The sequence below is a fragment of the Mesocricetus auratus genome, unplaced genomic scaffold (genome assembly GCF_017639785.1).
Source record: "Mesocricetus auratus isolate SY011 unplaced genomic scaffold, BCM_Maur_2.0 Super-Scaffold_6730, whole genome shotgun sequence".
NCBI lineage: Eukaryota > Metazoa > Chordata > Mammalia > Rodentia > Cricetidae > Mesocricetus > Mesocricetus auratus.
The window spans coordinates 59,917,120-59,936,023 of record NW_024429184.1 but is presented as its reverse complement, the minus strand read 5'-3'; the positions used below and the strand labels follow the sequence as shown (position 1 = coordinate 59,936,023).

The window sequence follows — 18,904 nt, the reverse complement described above, 5'->3', positions numbered from 1 at the left end:
TCCCCCTGCTCCTCCCCCTACTCTCCCTCTCCCCCTCCCCCTCCTACTGCTCCTCCTACTCCTAGTTCCCTGTTTTCTTCTTTCTGAGTCAGGTTCTAACTGTGTAGTCCAAGATGACCTTAAATTCCTTACCTTTCTGCCTTAGCCTCTTGGGTGCTAAGATTACAAATTGGAAAGTATTACTTGTATTTTAAAGATGTCAGTGTCTATTTTAAGCACGTATTGGGAAATATAAAGACACAGATCTAACACTGGGGAAGATTTTTATACTTGTGGATGCCTAGAAACAGGTGGCATAATGTATCACTCAGAGACACACCCAGGAGATTCCAGGAGAAGAGAAAAATGTGGGCAAGAACATTTATTTTGTCTTTGGAGAAAAGGAGTGGAAGAAGGCTGGGTAAGCATGCTTTCCACTTACTAGCCTGGATAATTTCAGCAGGCTCTGAGGCTCTCTCTAGCTGTCTAGCCCTTGGCCTGCAGTGATTAGGGGGTAAGTAGTGGTGCAGAGTGTGAGATCCCCGTGGACGAGGTGATGGCTGTGGACTGGCTAGTTTGCATAAGTAAGCAGAGTTCACCAATGAGCCATTCACTGTCCCTAAGGATTAGTGAATCCTGGAAGGGACGTTTCAGGGTCAGCAAGACACCCCTCCCCCACACAGTCACCCCAACTGGCTTTGGATGGGAATATCAATAGTTGGAGGGACAGCTCCCCTAGTCCTCACAGTTCAGGAGCTTACTGGCTGGATTTTTAAACCCAGAGGCTTTGAGAACTAGAGGTTTTTGGCATACACAGGCAAAACATCCATAAGCATAAAATAAAACAGAGAACAACCAGAGGCTTTCAGGGTCAGAGACTTTAGCATAAGTTAGTTGAGTCAGACACTTGATTGCATTTGGCCTGGCATGCTGGGTGCCCAGCAGCCAGCAGGTAGTAGCTCCAGTGCTTTGGGTGTCAGGGCTACTTAAGGCTAGCACACGCTTAGCTTTTGGTAACCTCTCGCCTCCCATAGTCTTGCTCTCCTCTGCATCTCCTCAATGCCTGTGCAAACTCTTTCCTTAGTTCCTCAGTGTCAAGCATCAGAAATAAAAAAGGACATGGTTTCTGGGCACTGGTGCAGACACTTTTAATCCCAGCACTCAGGAGGCAGAGGTAGGTGGATCTCTGTGAGTTTGAGGCCTGATTGGTCTACAGCGAGAATTCCAGGACAGCCAGGGCTACACAGAGAAACCCTGTTTCAAAACAAGCAAGCAAGCAAATGAAATAAAACTAAAAACAAAAACAACCAAAAAGCAAAACAAAGCAAACCAGGACATGATGCTCTTTTTCAATTTTTTTGTATTAGTAGAGGAACCTTTTGAATTTATTAATATTTTCTATTTTCTGCCGTTACTTTGGGGCAGATCTATACTGCTGCCCACTTGTACTTCTCTGGAGACCTCCTGGGTTGAACTCCTTTTTTTTTTTACTTTGGCGTCCTTATTTCTACAGGTTTTGATAGAAGAGTACAGCCTTGACTAAGATGTACCCCTGCACTTAAAGGCAGCATCCCTACACAGCAGGCAAAGCCCCTGATCCTCTCCATCTGACAGACGGCACTGACTTCCATCAGCTCTGCACTTCAACTTCCCCTCCTTCTCCTTTCCTGCTTCAATAGGAAGGCTTGCTCTCAAGTTGTCTGCATGTGCACACGGGTGCACACACCTATGCCAAAGGTTCATTTTACATATGTGACAATGTCTGGGGAAAAGTTACTCCCATATGCCAAAGAAGTCCACATGGACCTCACGCCCAGGGCAAAGTGGGTTCCGACAACCAGAAATCTATTGAGGCTGTGGTCTGGAGACCTGTGCTGGACTTCTCCCAGAGGGAAAGAGGAGGCTAGGTGCAGTGGAAAGAGGCAGTGGGAATGTGTGAGCACCCAGCGCCCAGTCATCTGGATATCCGCACTGGTCAGGGACTGTGGGGCACAAGCTCTCAGGACATGCAGCTTGTGGCCCTAGTGCCCGGGCAGGGGCAGGGGACACCCCTCCCTCCCCCCCTCCCCACTGTGTGCTGTAGACCGATTGATTCCCCTAGCACTTTTTCCATCACCCTCACCAGGTATTGGGAACGTTTTACTCTCTGTGCCCAGGACTCCACTGTGAGCCCTGAAAGCCCGTTAAGAGATTTAGCTGGTGACTCTGGCCCAATCATTCGCCACTTAGTTCCCTGGCCCTTGACACCTGCATGGGCAGTGTCTTGACATGCAGCGCATGGTGGCTTTCAGGCTACTGCATGGCTTGCTGTGGGAAAAGGAGAGGATGGAGAGCAGAGGCCGAGTCCCATCCTGTCCCGGCTGAAAGCTGGGGTGGCTCACACAGTCCCGAGTCCCATCCTGTCCAGGCTGAACACTGCGATGGCCCATACAGTCCTTAAGCAGGGCCAGCCTGGGGCCCTTTAGGCTGCAGTCTTTGCTGAATTCAGTGCCTGGTGTTCTTGCTTAGCTCTCTCCCTCTGCTCCTCTTCCCTCTGGATCAACTGCACCTGCTCCAGGTGCTACTCACGCAACTTCTGGCCTCCTCCCCTGAAGACCTCAAACTATGTAGGGAAGCGTTCAATGTGCTGGACGGAGTCCTGTAGGAGGTGACATCTCCAGCTGACCAGGCCTCAGAGATACAACCCCAGGAAGGTGAAGGCAGCTTGGGCTCGGCAAACCTGGTGGAGCAGCTAGACATACAGTTGGGAATTCAAGCCCACTGTGTTCTTTTGTTTTAGGCCTGGCAGCAACAGAGACACACCAAAGTTTCTTTCCTCTTCCCATGTGAGGTCTGTCTTCTCTGCCAGGCAATGGTATAAAACATAAAGAGAGAGAAACTGGGTGGATGGCATTTCAAAGGCTTCTTGCATCATGATCTCAAAAACCACAGATAAAGCATCTTTGTGATTTTCTTTCTTTACGAAAGAGTCCATCAGTAAGTTGAATGTGAAGTTATCTGGAAAAATTCCATACTGAACCTTATTAACAAGGGGTACAAGGCTTTGTCTGGTGCGCCATATTTCAGACCCTGTCTAATCCAGATGCGGATGGTCCAGTCTCTCAGGTACCAGCAGTTGGAACTGTGCCGAAATTTGTAAAGATAGTACTCTGCAGAATCTATATCTTCTCCGGATGAAATGTTGTCCACAAACCGCGATATTGATAAAGAGCTAACAGGCAACTTCCTCTCACATGCTTTGTCCAATAAGGGTGCGAGGTCAGCCAGGTGGCATTGCTCCTTCGCTCTTGCTTCCCGCTGGTGGCTGTCCATGTACGTTGCGGAAAGTAGGCATCTTTTACCTGCCAGGGAAAGGCGAGGCATAGATATCCTCCGAGCCAGGAGCATCCCACACCGCACCGTGGGGCCCGCCATCTTCCAGGCTGAACTTCTTAGAACTGGGCAGGTACTTCTCAAGCTTTTCTCCACAAAGCTCTGGCTTTGCTGTTGCAGTGCAAATCCAAAAAAGGGAAATATCAAAAAGAAAAGGCCCTCCCCGTGGCTTCCCACTCTTCTTTAGTAAGGGTGTCACCTGCAGGAAGGCCTGCCAGCTCGACCTACCCTTCCCCTTCTCCCTCTCTCCCTCTCTGCTCTAGGCGTGTCGCTCGCTCCTCTCTCCAGGACCTTTGCATCTTGTGCTGGCCAGCTTCCTGTCAACGTGGCACAAGCTGAAGTCATCTGAGAGGAGGGAACCTCAATTGAGAAAATGCCTCCATAAGATCTGGCTGTAGTCAAGCCTGTAGGGCATTTTCTTAATTAGCGATTGATGAGAAAGAAGGCCTAAATAGATGGCCCCTGCAACGTGGGGCTAATACAGACCAGACCACGACAAGTCACCCACATGGTATTGGGTTTAGAAGCATGGAAGGGTTATGGAAAGCAGCTGAGACTTGGCACTTTGAGAGGCCAGGAGAAGCCATTGGTGAAGGTACAGCCTCAATGGCAGTTGAAGGCCCAGGATTGAAGGGGTCGTGCTGAGAGTTTGAGGCTTGACATCATGAAGAGAGCCTATGAGAGGCTATTGGTGAAAGTGAAACCCAGTTGCAGCAGAAGAGCCCAGCATTTTAAAGATGCCAGGACCACAGGACGACTACCAAGAACAGCAGCAGCGTGGAGTGGAGCCAGCCAGAGCCTAGAAGACAAGCTGTGTGTGCTGCAGAGGGCGGAGCCAGAGAAGCGACCCAAGCCTCTTAGAGGAGCCCAGAAGATCATGAGTGATTCCCAGGTAACCGAACATTGAGGTATTTACAGTGTCGGAGTTCGGTTTTGCTTGGTTCAGATTGTGACTGTGATCTGGTTCTTCCCTCTTGAAGAAGGTATTTAACCTAATTTTTATTTTTGCAGGAGTCCACAGTTGAGCCTTTGAACTTTTAAAAGAGATTTTGGATATTTTAACAGAGACTGATTTTTTTTTTTTTTTTTTTTTTTTGGTTTTACGAGACAGGGTTTCTCTGTATTGTTTTGGAGGCTGTCGGTCCAGCCCGGCCTGGAATTCACAGAGATCCTCCTGCCTCTGCCTCCCCAGTGCTGGGATTAAAGGCGTGCGCCACCACCGCCCGGCCAGAGACTGAATTTTTAATGTGTTTGAATTTGTAAAGATGGTGGGACTTCTATAGTTATTTATGTTTTTAATGTGAGCTCCTGGGGATGAATGAGAAAGGAAAGGTTGTGACTTAACAGCGATGTGTTTGTGTGTCAAGTTGAAAGGGGGTCAATGTGCTGGGTAGTTTTATGTCAACTTGACACCAGCTAAAGCCTAACCCTAAGACACATACATAACCGTCTGGCTCAGCTCCATCCTCCCCTTTACCTTCCCTCTCTGTAATGGATGTTGATCCTTCTCAGCCCCGTGCTAGTCAGTAGGTCAGCTAAAACACCTTTGATACTGGGTAGAAGCAATCCCAGGTGAAACTGTGACCCTGCTACCACTCTCCTGTGGCTTCTCTACCTCCAGCGCATTTTCCTCCACAACCTGATATTTCACTCAGGTAGAGCCAAGCTTTTGTGTTGCTATGTCACCACCCTCTATCACTTAAAAGCTTGTCATTATTTGATCATCCATTATTGGACTAAATTCCCTGAGCCTGGCAGGACGGTCAGTCTGTTTGCTCACCTCTATTGACAAGCCATCAGGAGAAACCCAGGCCTGTATTTGCTCTGAGTTGACCTTTATTGGACAGATTACTTTTTTTTATCTTGTAAGTGTTCAAATAATGTGCGCATCATTATTGGACTAAGGCTTAGTGGCTACCTGCTGTATGTCCATCTCTGTTTGAAGCATTGCAGTACAGCAATTAACAACAGAATAACAAAATAACAAAAATAAAACCTGTCTTCATAGAACCTACATGTTTGTGTAGAAAGCCTAAGTGACAGTATTTCACAAGGAAACATACCATATAAGTGCCACACTTGCAGGGATGGGAAACGTGACAGCAAGGAAGGAGCGGCATTTGCAGCTTTATGTGGGGTCACTTAGAAGGCGGAGTGTGCATGGTGTTCTTGAGGAAGGAGAGGGAGGTGCTCCAGTGAAGTGTGTGAGGCCAGATGAGGTCGGAGGTGTGCAGGGGGTGGGTTGGCACGTGCTGGAGTCTGACACGCCATCCTCAGGACTTGAGCTGCGGTTCTAAGAGAGATGGAAAACCGCTAGAGGGTTTTTGTAGGGAACGACATCGCTTACACTCGGAAAAGGCCTGGTCTGGCATCCATCTGCTGACATGGAAAGAAGCTGCCTGAGTTTTGGCAGCAATTCGGGTTGGAAAGGAAGGAGGAAGTTGGGAGACGTGAAATGCTTTAGGTATAAGATGGAGGAGATGTAAGAGTGATTCATGCCGGATTTACTCTGAAGATAGAACCAACTGCAAAATTATTTTTGCTATTGACTGGATGTAAGATATGAAAAAGAGAAGCTAGGCTGATTTCATCGCTTTTGTTTGAGCAAATGAAAAGATGGAATTGTTATTGCTTGAGGTGGGGAAGTTTGGGAGGAACAGGGATTGGAAGGAAAGGATTTGGAAATTTGGAAATGTATATATGAATCATCTAAGTACAGACTTTGAAAAGGCAAAGACTGTTTTGAGGCTGAAGTTTGGGGGTGAGTTCTGGACTGGAGACAAACATTTGGAAGTTGTCAACAAGCAGAGGTAATGAGTTTATATAGAGAAAGTAAGAGGCCCCTGGGACTGAGGTCTAGAGTTCTCTGCTGGCAAAGGGTGCAGGACTTAGAGGGAGGTGCCACAAGACTGAGCTAGAAGTGGGACCTGGTGACTCCAGGCTGAGCAAGGTAGGAGTATCACAAGTTCAAGGCCTGCCTGGGCAACTTGTCAGGGCCCTTTCAAAACAATAGGCAAAGGGTTTGAGAAATGGCTTTTAGTTAAGAAGATAATGCCCTGCTCTTCAGAGGCCCAGCGTTTGGTTCCTAGCACCCACGTCAGGTAGCGTACAATCGCCTGTAACTCTGGCTCCAGGTCCACAGACTCCAGCTCCACACACATACACAATTATTAAATATGAAAGAAAATCTTCAAAATAACAGTTAACAGAGAGGGCTAGGGATATAATGCCACAGTAAAGCACCTGTGTAGTAGGAGGACCTGCATTCAATACCCAGTACCAGGCAGATGGAGGAGAGGGGGAGGGGAGAGCAAGTAGCTCTCAGATGGTTTTGAGCTGCTTTGGGGTGCTGTTGTGTTAACTAGGATGGAAACTGAATGTTGACCTTCATACTTAGCATGTGGAGGTCCTCCTGGGATTTGACAATGTCACCAGTAGGGAGCTACTGAACTCTTTTAGGCACCAATTCTGGTTCTCTATTTCTTGAGTGTGAGGTCACATAGTAAGTAAGGTCTGTGAACAGCCCCATGGTAACCCACTAAGGCTGAAGTTTGGCATTTCCTTATCCACCCCATTTTGTTACTAAAGACTTGGGAGTGGAGAGGGGACTCGTAACACAGCTTTTCTCAGAATATCCTCCCCAAATCTTCTCATTTAAGATTCTCCCTTGTATTAAAAGTTCCCAAGGGCTGGATATGGTAGCACAACTATTCCAGTACTTGGTAGGCACAGGCAGGCAGATATCTGAGTTTGGGGCTAGCCTGGTCTACACAGAGAGTTCCAGGATAGCCAGGGCTACATATTAAGACCCTGTCTTAAAACAACCAATAGAAAAAAGGTGTGTGTGTGTGTGTGTGTGTGTGTGTGTGTGTGTGTGTGTCCCTGACTTACACTTAATGCAGTAAGTTCTCCTGACTATGGAATGGGCTGCCAGATTTCTTGTTTTCTGTTAATGCTGTGATTGTACTGCGTCTCTGCTCTGGGGTTGGCCTGATTCATGAGGACAGATAGCATGAGGCATTCCTCAGGTACTGTGATTGTCTAGGTTGGGCATACAACAGGCACTGGCTTATCAGAAGGGAAGGTCAAAAATTCCTTGTCTGTGTAACCAGGGGGGAAGCAGGAGACTTAATGCCCCTTTCTGCTCACACATATCAGATGAGCACACCAGAACTGGCCTCTGGATGATGTGATGCTGCACATCTGCACATAAGGGAATGGCCAATCCAAAGGACCATGAACACGGCTAACGTCCATGAGTCAGCCCAGCCTGAGTTCCCGCAGGCTCAGGACTAACCACTTAGTGCAGAAGAGCCCTAATGCTTGTACTGACAGCATTCTCGTCTTTTCACAGCTACCTTGCTGCCCCATCCCCCAAGTCGGGCTAATTTCAGCATCTAGCCCTTTCTGCTCTGTTCCCTCCTAGTGCTTTTAACTCTTCTTTCTCTGTCTCTGTGTCTCTGTCTCTCTGTCTCTGTCCCTGTCTCTCTGACTCTCTCCCTGCTGGGTATCAAACTCAGGGACTGTTGTGTGTTAAAGAAGCTCTTTATCACTGAATTATACTCTCATCCCCACTTTAAATGTTCTGTTGCTGATGTTGGCAGGGCCAGTGTATACACCAGCCATAGGTATATACTTTAGGTGCTATAGGGACCTATGCTTTCCTTTACTAATTATTTATTTTTAAAATTAGGTCTTGCTCTAGCTCTGACTGGTGTGGCCCTCTTTTTATATAGTCTAGGCTGCCCTTAATCTCATAGCAGTCATCCAGTTTTAGCCTCCTGAGTGCTGAGATTGCAGGTATATGTTGTCATATCCGATTATGCAAATGTTTAATTTTTAGTTTCTTTTAAAATCACAATTAAAAATAATATGATAACATAGCCTTCTTGGAAGTCTGAGGTGGGAGCATCTTTTTTTAAAATTTTTTTTATTTTTCAGTTTAAATTTAGATAAGAAACAAGGTTGCTTCACAAGTCAGTTCCAGGTCCCTCTCCCTTTCTCTCCCCTCCTCCCATGCCCTCCCCCAACTCCCCCATTATCCCCTCATTTCCCCATAGTCTGTCATTTCATATAGGGCAGGGCCTAGACCCTTCCCCAAGAGTTCAGAGTGAGAGTGCACCTCACATTGTTGTATGGGAGTCCAAAGTCCGTGTGTATACTCGGGATGGGACTGATCTGCTGCCCAAGGCCCAATAGATTACCTAGGCCTCTTCACTGACACTCACATTCAGGGGGTCTTGATCAGTCCCATGCTGGATTCCCAGGCTGATGCCTGGGATTCAAGGGAACATCTCTTTAGCTCAGGAGTTATCTGGGCAACATGGTGAGAGCCTAGCTGAAAAATAGGAAAATAAAAAATAAAATAAAGTGGGATATTCACACACAAAGTAAAGGCAATAAATATATAGTAACAAATTTACTTGTCACTGTACCAAGGCAGTTATAAAATACAATTAATTTTATTTTTGTTTTTAGTGAAAGGAGGGAGTTCATACAGGTCAAAGGGTTTTGAGCCCTATGAAGTCAACATGTGACCACAGGATCTGTGATCATATTGTCCACTGTGAGTAATTTTGCCACTGTCAAAGGCTGCTAGGTAAACAGGCTTCAATATATAGAATATATTTCAATATATACATATACTGTATATGTATATGCAAATATATATTATATGTATATTGCATACTATTTTTTAGGAACTACATTAAGACTTGATGATACAGGGTGACAAGACAAGCAAGATCATTCTCTTTCTTCACAGAATTTGAATCCAGCTGAAAAAGCAAACCACAAAAGTAGTTGTACAATATGATGAATGTCATTATTAGACAGGAAGTATAAAGTGATGGTAAAATAGTAAAGGAGACACTCATGGGGACAAAGGACACAGACTGTTGTGCCCATAGTTCATAGATGTTATACACCCAGTTTCTTTCCTTCCTTTTAAACAAGGTATGGATTGGATCATACTTGTCCCTGTAGCCCCTTGTCACAAGAGCTTACCAAGAACTCACCTGAAGGATGTCTCTAGGGACAAACTGTCCGTTGCACAATTTCTTACATGGGAAATCCCCGTAGGTCACAAGGAAGAGGTTATAAAAAGAGAAGCCAACCTTCTTGAGTAACACCTTCAGACCCTTCTGCAAACCCGGTACAAAGTCTGCTCTTGTCCCATCAGTGGCCAGCCTGAGTGTCCCTGAAACTAGTTCCACTATCTTTTCTTCAACCCTCTTTCTTTCCCTGATAGCTTATGTTCAGTCTGAATTTGCATTTCTGTAATTTCTGGGACATGTGCCTTCATGTCTGGCATCAGTGAGAGAAGAGACAAGAGGAGACAGGATCTAGAATGGTCATTGAGGAGGGTATGTTGGCCAGGGATGAAATGGATGGCTGTACTAGATACTGATTTTTTAAAAAAGATTTATTTATTGTATATACAGTGTTCTGTCTGCGTGTATGCCTACATGCCAGAAGAAGGGACCAGATCTTATTATAGATGGTTGTGAGCCACTATGTGGTTGCTGGGAATTGAGCTCAGGACCTCTGGAAGAGCAGCCAGTGCTCTTAACTGCTGAGCCATCTCTCCAGCCCTAGATACTTTCCTTGTGACAAAAGCAACTTACAGTCTGAGAGTAGACAGTATATTACAGAAAGGAAGTTATGGCCCTCCTGGTGGCAGGAATGTATAGCTGCGACTCCTTAATCCACCCCCTCCACTATCCCCTTTTTGGAAGAACACTAAACAGAGTGGACAGAAAGTGCACCTGGGCTATAACACCTCAAGATCTGTCCCAAGCAATGTATTTCCCCCAGCAATACTACCCCTTTCCAAGTAACTCAGTGTCAAGTGAAGCATCCCTATGAGGGACAGTTCATATTCAAATAACAGCCGTCAGAAAACACTTGCCCAATAAGCCTAGCACCAAGAGTGAGAGGGAGAAAGAGAGAAAAAAGTCATCAGGAGGCAGAGACATTGAAGCTGAGGACTGAAGGATGTGATTCAAATTAATTTAGTGAAGTATAGTTCAGACCAGGAAGAGCTGATGTCAGCATCTCGACCTGGGACTCAGAGTATTAAAGATAATGACAACTGATGACAGCACTAGAAGCTGTCACTGAGCCTATGGCCGATGGTAGACTCTTTTCTAGGCATTTTGCATTTAATCCTCACAACAATGAAGAGATAGGTATTAACATTCCAATATTATAGATGCGGTGATTAAGCATAGAAATTAAAGCAGTAAGTCACACTTTTTAGTAGAATACCCGAATGAGATCAGGACCCTGCAGTTTGACTCCAGGTTGTTGTCTCATCTTGCTTTCTAGTAACAGCCAGGCAAGGTCAGACACATCACAATTCAGTTGTTGTTAGGAATATTCTAATAGCTATACGCAGCTTTACTAAGCCAAACAGCTCTCAGTCGGTGTCAACCATGAACTATCATGTCCCCTTTAACTAGGTTTTGGGTATGCAATCTTGTCCTTTAGTGTTATCAGTACATTCTTAGTTCAGATATTTGCAGTCATCCTTCTCCGGACACTTTTCCCATCTGTTTACATCACATATTCCCCTTTCCCAGGATGGTACGTTACATCATCCGTCTCCAGGTAGTGTTATGAGGTCATACACAAGGGTGGTGCCAGGTAGTTTATTTTTCTCAAATCTAGGAGGGATATGATGCTTGGGGGACTCAGGCAACTTCTCTCTGGATCTGGCCTGCATGGTCCTTATCAAACCCGTGACCCAGATGCACCTTCCATTTATAATTGGACTCCAAGAACAATTATGAATCAACCAACGTTGTTTTGCATTTTACTTATTATTGTAGTCTTGTTACTGATAGTTAACAACTTGTAAACCTGCTTATGTGTTGGCTGTGGTCTTTCTCTGTCATCTTTTGCTTTTCCTCACTCTCTTTCTTAGTGTTCTCACTGGGTTAGTTGATTTCTGGTTTCAATTCACTCCATAAGTTGAACTAAAGGAAGAAGTTTCTGGAACTCAAGTTTGTTATGTATCTAAACAATCTTATGTTTCTCTTACCCCCCTTGCTTCCTTTCCTTTTCAAATAATTGGTTTCACCTTTCAGTGAGATCAGTTTGTAAGAATTTCTGGGGATTTCCATGTTGTCCAAGGAAGAACTTTCTTCCTTGAGGTTGTGGAGAAACTTGCGCCTAACTTTCCTATGCTGGTTTTCTGAACTATTTATAGTCATATATGTTACCTTTTCAGTTCTCACCTCTCATGCATAAGTAGGATTGCCTTTAGGAACTTCTTTAGCCCAAAAGTAATATTTTAAAGTTGATTTCTGGTGTCATCTCAAGCAGTTATAAAAAGTCCCATGGTTTGTAGCAATGGCCCTTTCCTCCACTGCTGATTTCCTGTAGGAATTAGAAAAAGACTAAATCATGATCATAGCGGTTTACTTGTGTGCCCCTGGTAGCCCAGGCTGACAAATTGACATGGATTACTATTCTGTGTAGAGAAAGCTCAGTGGTTAATTTCCCCTTTCTTCTTCTTGTTGTTATTTCTTGTGTTGTGTATGTGTTTGTTTGCTTCTTTGTGTGTGTGTTCATGTGGGGATATGCAAGCATGAGCACCTGAATGTGTGGAGGCCAGAGGTGGATGTCCATGCTGGGCTTCTTCCTCTATCACTCTCTGTGCTGGATAGTTTTGAGTCAACTTGGTACAAGCAAAGTCATCTGAGATAAGGGAACCTCAATTAAGAAAATGCCTCTCCTGGGCTCTAAGGGGGTGGGGGGATGCATGGGTCTCCCTGGGAATGGGAAATAGAATAGATTTTGTGGGTGTATTCAGGGTAGGTGGGTATTGGAATGGGGGGATCATGTGGAGGGATGGGATGGAGGGAGGGAGTATGGGAAGAGACAGCTGGAATTGGAGGGCATTTGGAGGAAATGTGGAAAGCAAGTGCAGTAGAAATGTCTATGAGGGTGACCCTAGCAAGGACTCCTAGTAATGAGGATAGGGAGCCTGAACTGGCCATTTTTTTGTAACCAAGAAACTTCAAATGGTGGGATTGGCATACCCACCCAACCACAAAGCCTTCAACCTACATTCCATCTACCTGCAAGTTTGCCAGGTGCAGAACTTGTGAGAGTGGCCAACCAATGATTGATCTAATTTGAGGTTCATACCACTAGAGGTTCATACCATGCCTGACACTGTCTGGATGGCCAGGAACTAAAAGTTGGATATTCCAGAGACCAAGGATAGAAAAAAAATCAATAAAATGATTCCTAATGATATTCTACTATACTCCCAGATTGGTACCTAGCCTGATCGTCATCAGAGAGGCTTCATCCAGCAGCTGATGGGAGCAGACGCAGAAACCCACAGCCAAACATTAGGCGAACAGAGAACCAAACTTGGAGATCTCCATCCGGTCCCTCCACTCAGAGCTCGGGGAACCCCTCAGAAGATACCAGGAGGATACCAGGAGAACATAATCTACAGAATCAACTAGGCAGGTCTCATAGAGGCTGATAGAGACCGAAGCGGCAATCACAGAACCTGCATGGGTGTGTGCTAGGTCCTCTCAATATACCTTATGGTTGTTAGCCTGGTGTTTTTGTGGGGCTCCTAACACAGGGAGTGGGAGTGTCTCTGACTCTTTCATTTGCTCTTGGGAAACTTTTCGTCCCATTGGGTTGCCTCACCCAGTCCTGATATGAGGGTATATGCCAAGTCTTATTGCATCTTGTTATGCTGTGTTTGGTTGGTATCCCTGGGAGGCCTACCCTCTGAAGGGAAATGGAGGAGGAATGGATTTGCAGAAGAGTAGGGGGACTGGGAGGAGTGGATGGAGGGGAAACTGTGGGCAGGATATATTGTATGAGACAATGAACAAACAGACAAACAAACAAATAGATGAATGCCTCCATAAGTACAGCTCGTAGGCAGGCCTGTAATTGAAATTGCGATTGATGGGGGAGGGCTCAATCCATTGCGGGTGGTGCCGTCATGGGGCTGGTGGCTCTGGATTCTATAAGAAAGCAGGCTGTGCAAGCCGTGGGGGGGGGCAAGCTGGTAAGCCGCACCCCTCCATGGGCTCTGCATCAGCTCTTGTCTCCAGGTTCCTGTGCTGCTTGAGTTCCTGTCCTGACTCCTTCAATGATGAACATCAATGTGGAAGTGTAAGCTGAATAAACCCTTTCCTTCCCAACTTGCTTTGTGGTCAAGGTGCTTCATTGCAACAATAGGAACCCTAACTAAGACTCTCCATCCTATTTTTGAATGAGTCCTAGGAGTTGGCCTGTTTAAATCCCCATACATACACAAAAGATCCTGTGGAGTTGTAGTAATGTTTTTTTTTTAAAGATTTATTTATTTATTATGTATACACATGCCAGAAGAGGGCGCCAGATCTCATTATAAAAGGTTATGAGTCACCATGTGGGTGCTGGGAATTGAACTCAGGACCTCTGGAAGAATAGTCAGTGCTCTTAACCTTTGAGTCATCTCTCCAGCACCCAAGTTGTAGTAATTGTAGTCACTTTCCATTGCTGTGACCAAGTGCCAGACAAAAGCAGTTTAAGGTGGATGAGTTTACATTGACACAGATCGAGGGTAGGGATTTTGGTGGGAGAAGCCTTTGGTTGTAGCTGTAGCGGTGTGAGGTCATCCGCGCACACCTGCAAGGTTCAGGAAGTAGAGAGCAGAGGAAAATGAGGTTGAGCTATAAGCCCTCAAGCCTCATCCCTGCATTAGTTACTTGTCTTGTTGTGCAAAATGACAAAAACAACTGACAGAAGATTCATTTTTGTAATTTTCTTGTCCCTTGCTTTTGCTTTTCTATGTATTTTGACCAGACCTCACTATGTAGCTTACTGTGGTCTTTTTCCTTTTTAAAGATTTATTTATTATGTATACACTATTCTGCCTGCATGTATGATTACATGCAGGAAGAGTGCATGGTTGTGAGCCATCATGTGGTTGCTAGGGATTGAACTCAGGACCTCTGGAAAAGCAACCAGTGCTCTTAACCTCTGAGCCATCTCCCCAGCCCCCGTTTAGTGTGGTTGAAGATGTATATATGTTTATTTTCTATGTGTGAGTGTTTTGCCTGCATGTATATATGTATACTACATGTGTGCCCGGTGGCTGCAGAGGCTGAAAGAGGTGACTGGGTCCCTGGAACGGAGTTACAGGCAGTTGTAAGACATCATGTAGGAGATGAGAACTGAACCTGGATCCTCTGCAACAGCAGCAGGTGCTCTTAACTGCTGAGCCCATCTCTCTAGCCCCATAGTCTCAAAGTTTGATCCTTCTGCTCTGTCTCCCGACTGCTGGCATTACAGTTGTACCACATATATACCTCAATTCCTCTCCTTAAGAACTTCTAAGATTAGCATTTTTCCTTCTGAGCCTATTATCTTATTTAAAAATTCACGAATTAACTACTTTAACTTACTCCCAATGCAAAGAAAAATGGCTCAGTCTCATGTCTTGGCTGCCTTGTCAGTTGGTTGTCAAGTAGGATTCCTTTTACATTCCTCCTAACTCCTTATCTCTATGAATAAAAATTTCCTTCAAATTGGAAAGTGGGAGACTGGGTTCATTTCTAATTTTTGTCTAACATTATCCAATCTCTGTCACTAGACTGTGGAACCTCTCACCTTCCTGGCAGTCACTGTTACTAAGCTGGGGGGATCTCACCTTCCTGGCAGTCACTGTTACTAAGCTGGGGGGATCTCACCTTCCTGGCAGTCACTGTTACTAAGCTGGGGGGATCTCACTTTCCTGGCAGTCACTGTTAGGCTTCAGAGAACTGAGGGAGAATTCATTCCTTTGTCTGAACTAACTCCATTTTTCTCTCTCTCTGATTCATTCTTTTCAGTTACCATTTTCCTCAGTTTATCTTAGATTCCAGGATCACAGATCTGAGAGAGTCATTTCTTGACAGAAACTGAACCTGCACCCTAGCAGCAGAGACTTTTCTGGCTCCAATAAGACTGTGTGGCCAGTCCTAGGATAGTAAGCCAGACTGTCACCTGATTCTGCTTGATCCTTGCCATTTTTTCTTTGCCATTATCACCCCAATGCTATTGCTGATACCCCAAAGTCAGAACTCTGGTATTATCCTAGTCCAGTTATACTACAAATAAATTCCTTTAATGTTTTATTGCTGTGAGTCTCCTGTTTGATTGTCTGGGGCAAGTAACTGAGACTGTGCCATTGGGTCTCCCAGAATTAAGCATCTGGCCTAGGACTCTGATAACAAAACAGCTGGCCTATGCCCAGATGAGCAGAGCACTGTGTGATGACTCTGTTCTCTAATTGCTAGCATTTATAATGGCCATTCTCTAGGCACTCAACATGTGTGTCCTGAGTTCTAGTCCATGTCAAGCACTGTGCTTAATGCAGAGCATAAAGAGAGCTTATGTATATCATCCTACTTAAAATATACCAATGTAGAGCCAGGCGTAATGGTGCATACCTTTAATTCCAGCACTCAGCAGGCAGAGGCAGGTGAATCTCTATAAGTTCATAGCCAGCTTGTTCTACATAGAGAGTTCCAAGATAGCCAGGGCTACATAGAGAAACCCTGTCTCAAAAAAGGAGGTAGGGGACTGGGGACTGGAGAGATAGCTCAGAATTTAAGAGCACCAACTGCTCTTTCAGAGGACCCAGGTTTGAATCCTGGCACCCACATGGTGGTTTACAAGCATCTTTAACTCCAGGTCCAGGAGATCTGATGCCCTCTTCTGGTCTCCTTAAGTACTAGACACACATGTGGAGCACAGACATACAAACAAGAGTTTTACAAGGGTTTAAATCATTGGCTCCAGCTGACCACAACTGACCCAGATAACAGTTTTACAAAGGTCATCATTTATCAGCCAATATCCATGAATATATATGTTCAACCTTTATGGTGCATTTTAGAAGATGGCTTTCAACCCCTGGGTCAGGAACATGGAAGAATGAGTAATTTAAGATTATAGCCATGCATTAATTTAGGTTGTAGAAGCTGATGGGAAATCCAAGACAAGTAAGGATGATGGTTACATTGTTCTTTCAAAAGGAAGGTTAGCAAATGAACTGAATGCACAGTAGAATAGCAGGCATAAGTGCTAAGTGACCTCAAGATGTATTGGTAACCCTTGCTGGGCCAGCAGAAGCTCTAGTCTCTTTGGATCCAAGAGATATTTTATGTTCATCCTGCAATTCTTTTTTAAAATAAAATTGTATTTAAATTAAAAGCAACCTTATTTTAAATACCAATCCCAGTTCCCTCTCCCTCCCATCCTTACATGCCCCCCAGCAGCTCCCCATCCCACCCCCAGCCACTCCTCAGGGAGGGTGAGGCCTCTCATGGGGATCATCAAAGTCTGTCACATCATGTGGGGCAGAAGGCCCTCCTCATGAGAGAATATCCTTCCATAGGGAATGGACTCCCAAAATTCATGCACTAGGGGTAAATACTGGTTCCACTGCCAGAGGCCACATAGACTTCCCAGGCCCCCCAATGACACCCACGTTCAGGGGGCCTGGTTTGGTCTTATGCTGTCAGTCTGGGGTCCGTGAGCTCCCACTCGCTCAGGTCAGCTGTTTCTGTGGGTTTCCCCAGCATGGTCTTGACCCCTTTGCTCATGATTCCTCCTTCTCTACAACTGGATTCCAGGAGTTGGGCTCAGTGCTTGGCTGTGAATCTCTGCTGTAAGAGATATTTTTATAATATTGCATCACCACAGTCCTGACGGTCACAAGGACTGCAACACCAGATGAAAGCACTGTCCTTTCCCTCTTGACTTCTGCAACACAATCTGGCCCAGCCCTACTTAATCCCAGCTAGGAAAATTTACCTGAAACATAAATCTGATGAGCTCGCTACTGGGCTTAAAATACTTGCATGGCTTCCCAATGGCTCATCCAATGTCCGTCTCCTTAGGAAAGGACTTGTCCCTTCCATGTCTTTCCTTTGCAAACCTCTCTTCTATTTGTTTTAAGACAGTGTCGTATGCATGCCAGAGTGGCCTTAAACTCACTGTGTACCTGAGGATGGATGCTCTGATCATTCTTCCCCAGTCTCTTAAAGTGTCAGGATTATAGGCATGTGCCACCGTGAGGTACTGGGGATCAACACCAGGGTGCTGTGTACACTGGACAAGCACTCTATGGATAGAGCAACATCCCTAGTGCCCAGAACTCCATTCTTTGTAGGTAAGAAGTGGGTCTGCTGATGAAACAGAAACTCATAGTGACTTTAATAAGATGGATGTTTCTTTATGGCTTTCAATGGCACAGAGCTAAGCAGCCCAGGGCTTGTCGGAAGGCTGCGTTATTAGGAACTATTTACTTTTGGATACAATCCCCTATGGACCTCACAAGTATGTTCAGGGAAAAACTCCACATTGCACCTACTTTCTACTGGCTGGGAGGGGCAGAGGACACACCTACTCCTTGTGAGAGTATGGCCTGAGCAAGCTTGCACTAACACTTTCACTCACTTTTTACTTATCAAAAGTTGGTGAAATGTCTATATTTAGCCATAAAGGAGGATGGAAAATGTTCTTAACACGGGCCCAGATATGAACTTGGAGGCCTGAATGGATAATGGGGACACCTAGTGGTCTCTTTCAGAATGACTGATTAGATTAGTTAGTGTGATTGATTAATTAATATCTAAATGTCTCATTAGACTACAATTTCTACAAGAGCATGGGCTTTGTCTGTTTTTGATAATCACCGTGTCCTTTCCATCGATCCCATTTCCTGGTACATAGTAGGACCTTAATAAATATTTGATGAAAATGTGAATGCATGATCTGGTTTCTTACTACATCTTGCATTTCTCCATCTTAGACTTGAAACCCCATCTGGACCAAATCTCTGTGGTTACCTTGAAATTTATTCATTATCAATCAATGAGAAATGCTTTTCTAATCAGGCAAGGAAAAACACTTGCCTTGGGCTGAGCGTGTAGCTCAGTGCTAGGATGAACACTTTGTATAGAGTGAGGTGATGCCCTCAATCTCCAGTGCATGCTTGTGTGTCTGTGTGTTGTGCATGCTTGGGCATGAGTGTGTACATGAACAAGTGCGCCATTTTGCTGTTGCTTACCCCCCTCTCTCTCTCTCTCTCTCTCCCCCTCTCTCTCCTTTCCTGAAACAGGGTGTCATGCATCTCAGGATGGCCTACAATTCTCTATGGTAGCCAATGCTGGTCTTGAACCCATACTCTTCCTGCCTCAGCCTCCTCAGTGCTGTGATCTCAGGCATGCACCACCATACCTGCTTCACTAATCCTCTTCTGCAAATCTCTACGACCTATAAGATGCTATTGGTAATAGAGAAAAGGAGGGGGGGGCTGTTATAAATATAGGCACAGATGTGGCTAGTGTGAGGAAACACGTTTTCCTGTATAAGACTCAATTATGGTTCTGAAAGCCAAGAAAGGAAGCAATAATTTAGGGCGGAGGAAGTGAGAGGCTTCTGTTTCCTTCATGCCCAGGAGCAGGCGAGCTGGTGTGAGGAGAGCTTTGTGCTTTCAGGCAGGAGGGGAACACCGGGCTTCTGCAGAGAAACATGG

General features: G+C 45.3%; 1 protein-coding gene across 1 annotated transcript; it reads right to left on the bottom strand.

Moving 5' to 3' along the window:
* Positions 1–2,710: 2,710 nt before the first annotated feature.
* LOC101835653 (28S ribosomal protein S27, mitochondrial-like) lies at positions 2,711–3,393 on the bottom strand. Its single transcript, XM_040741999.1, is given in 2 exon segments — positions 2,711–3,012; positions 3,015–3,393. Coding segments are annotated over 2 exon segments (681 nt in total).
* Positions 3,394–18,904: the final 15,511 nt, after the last annotated feature.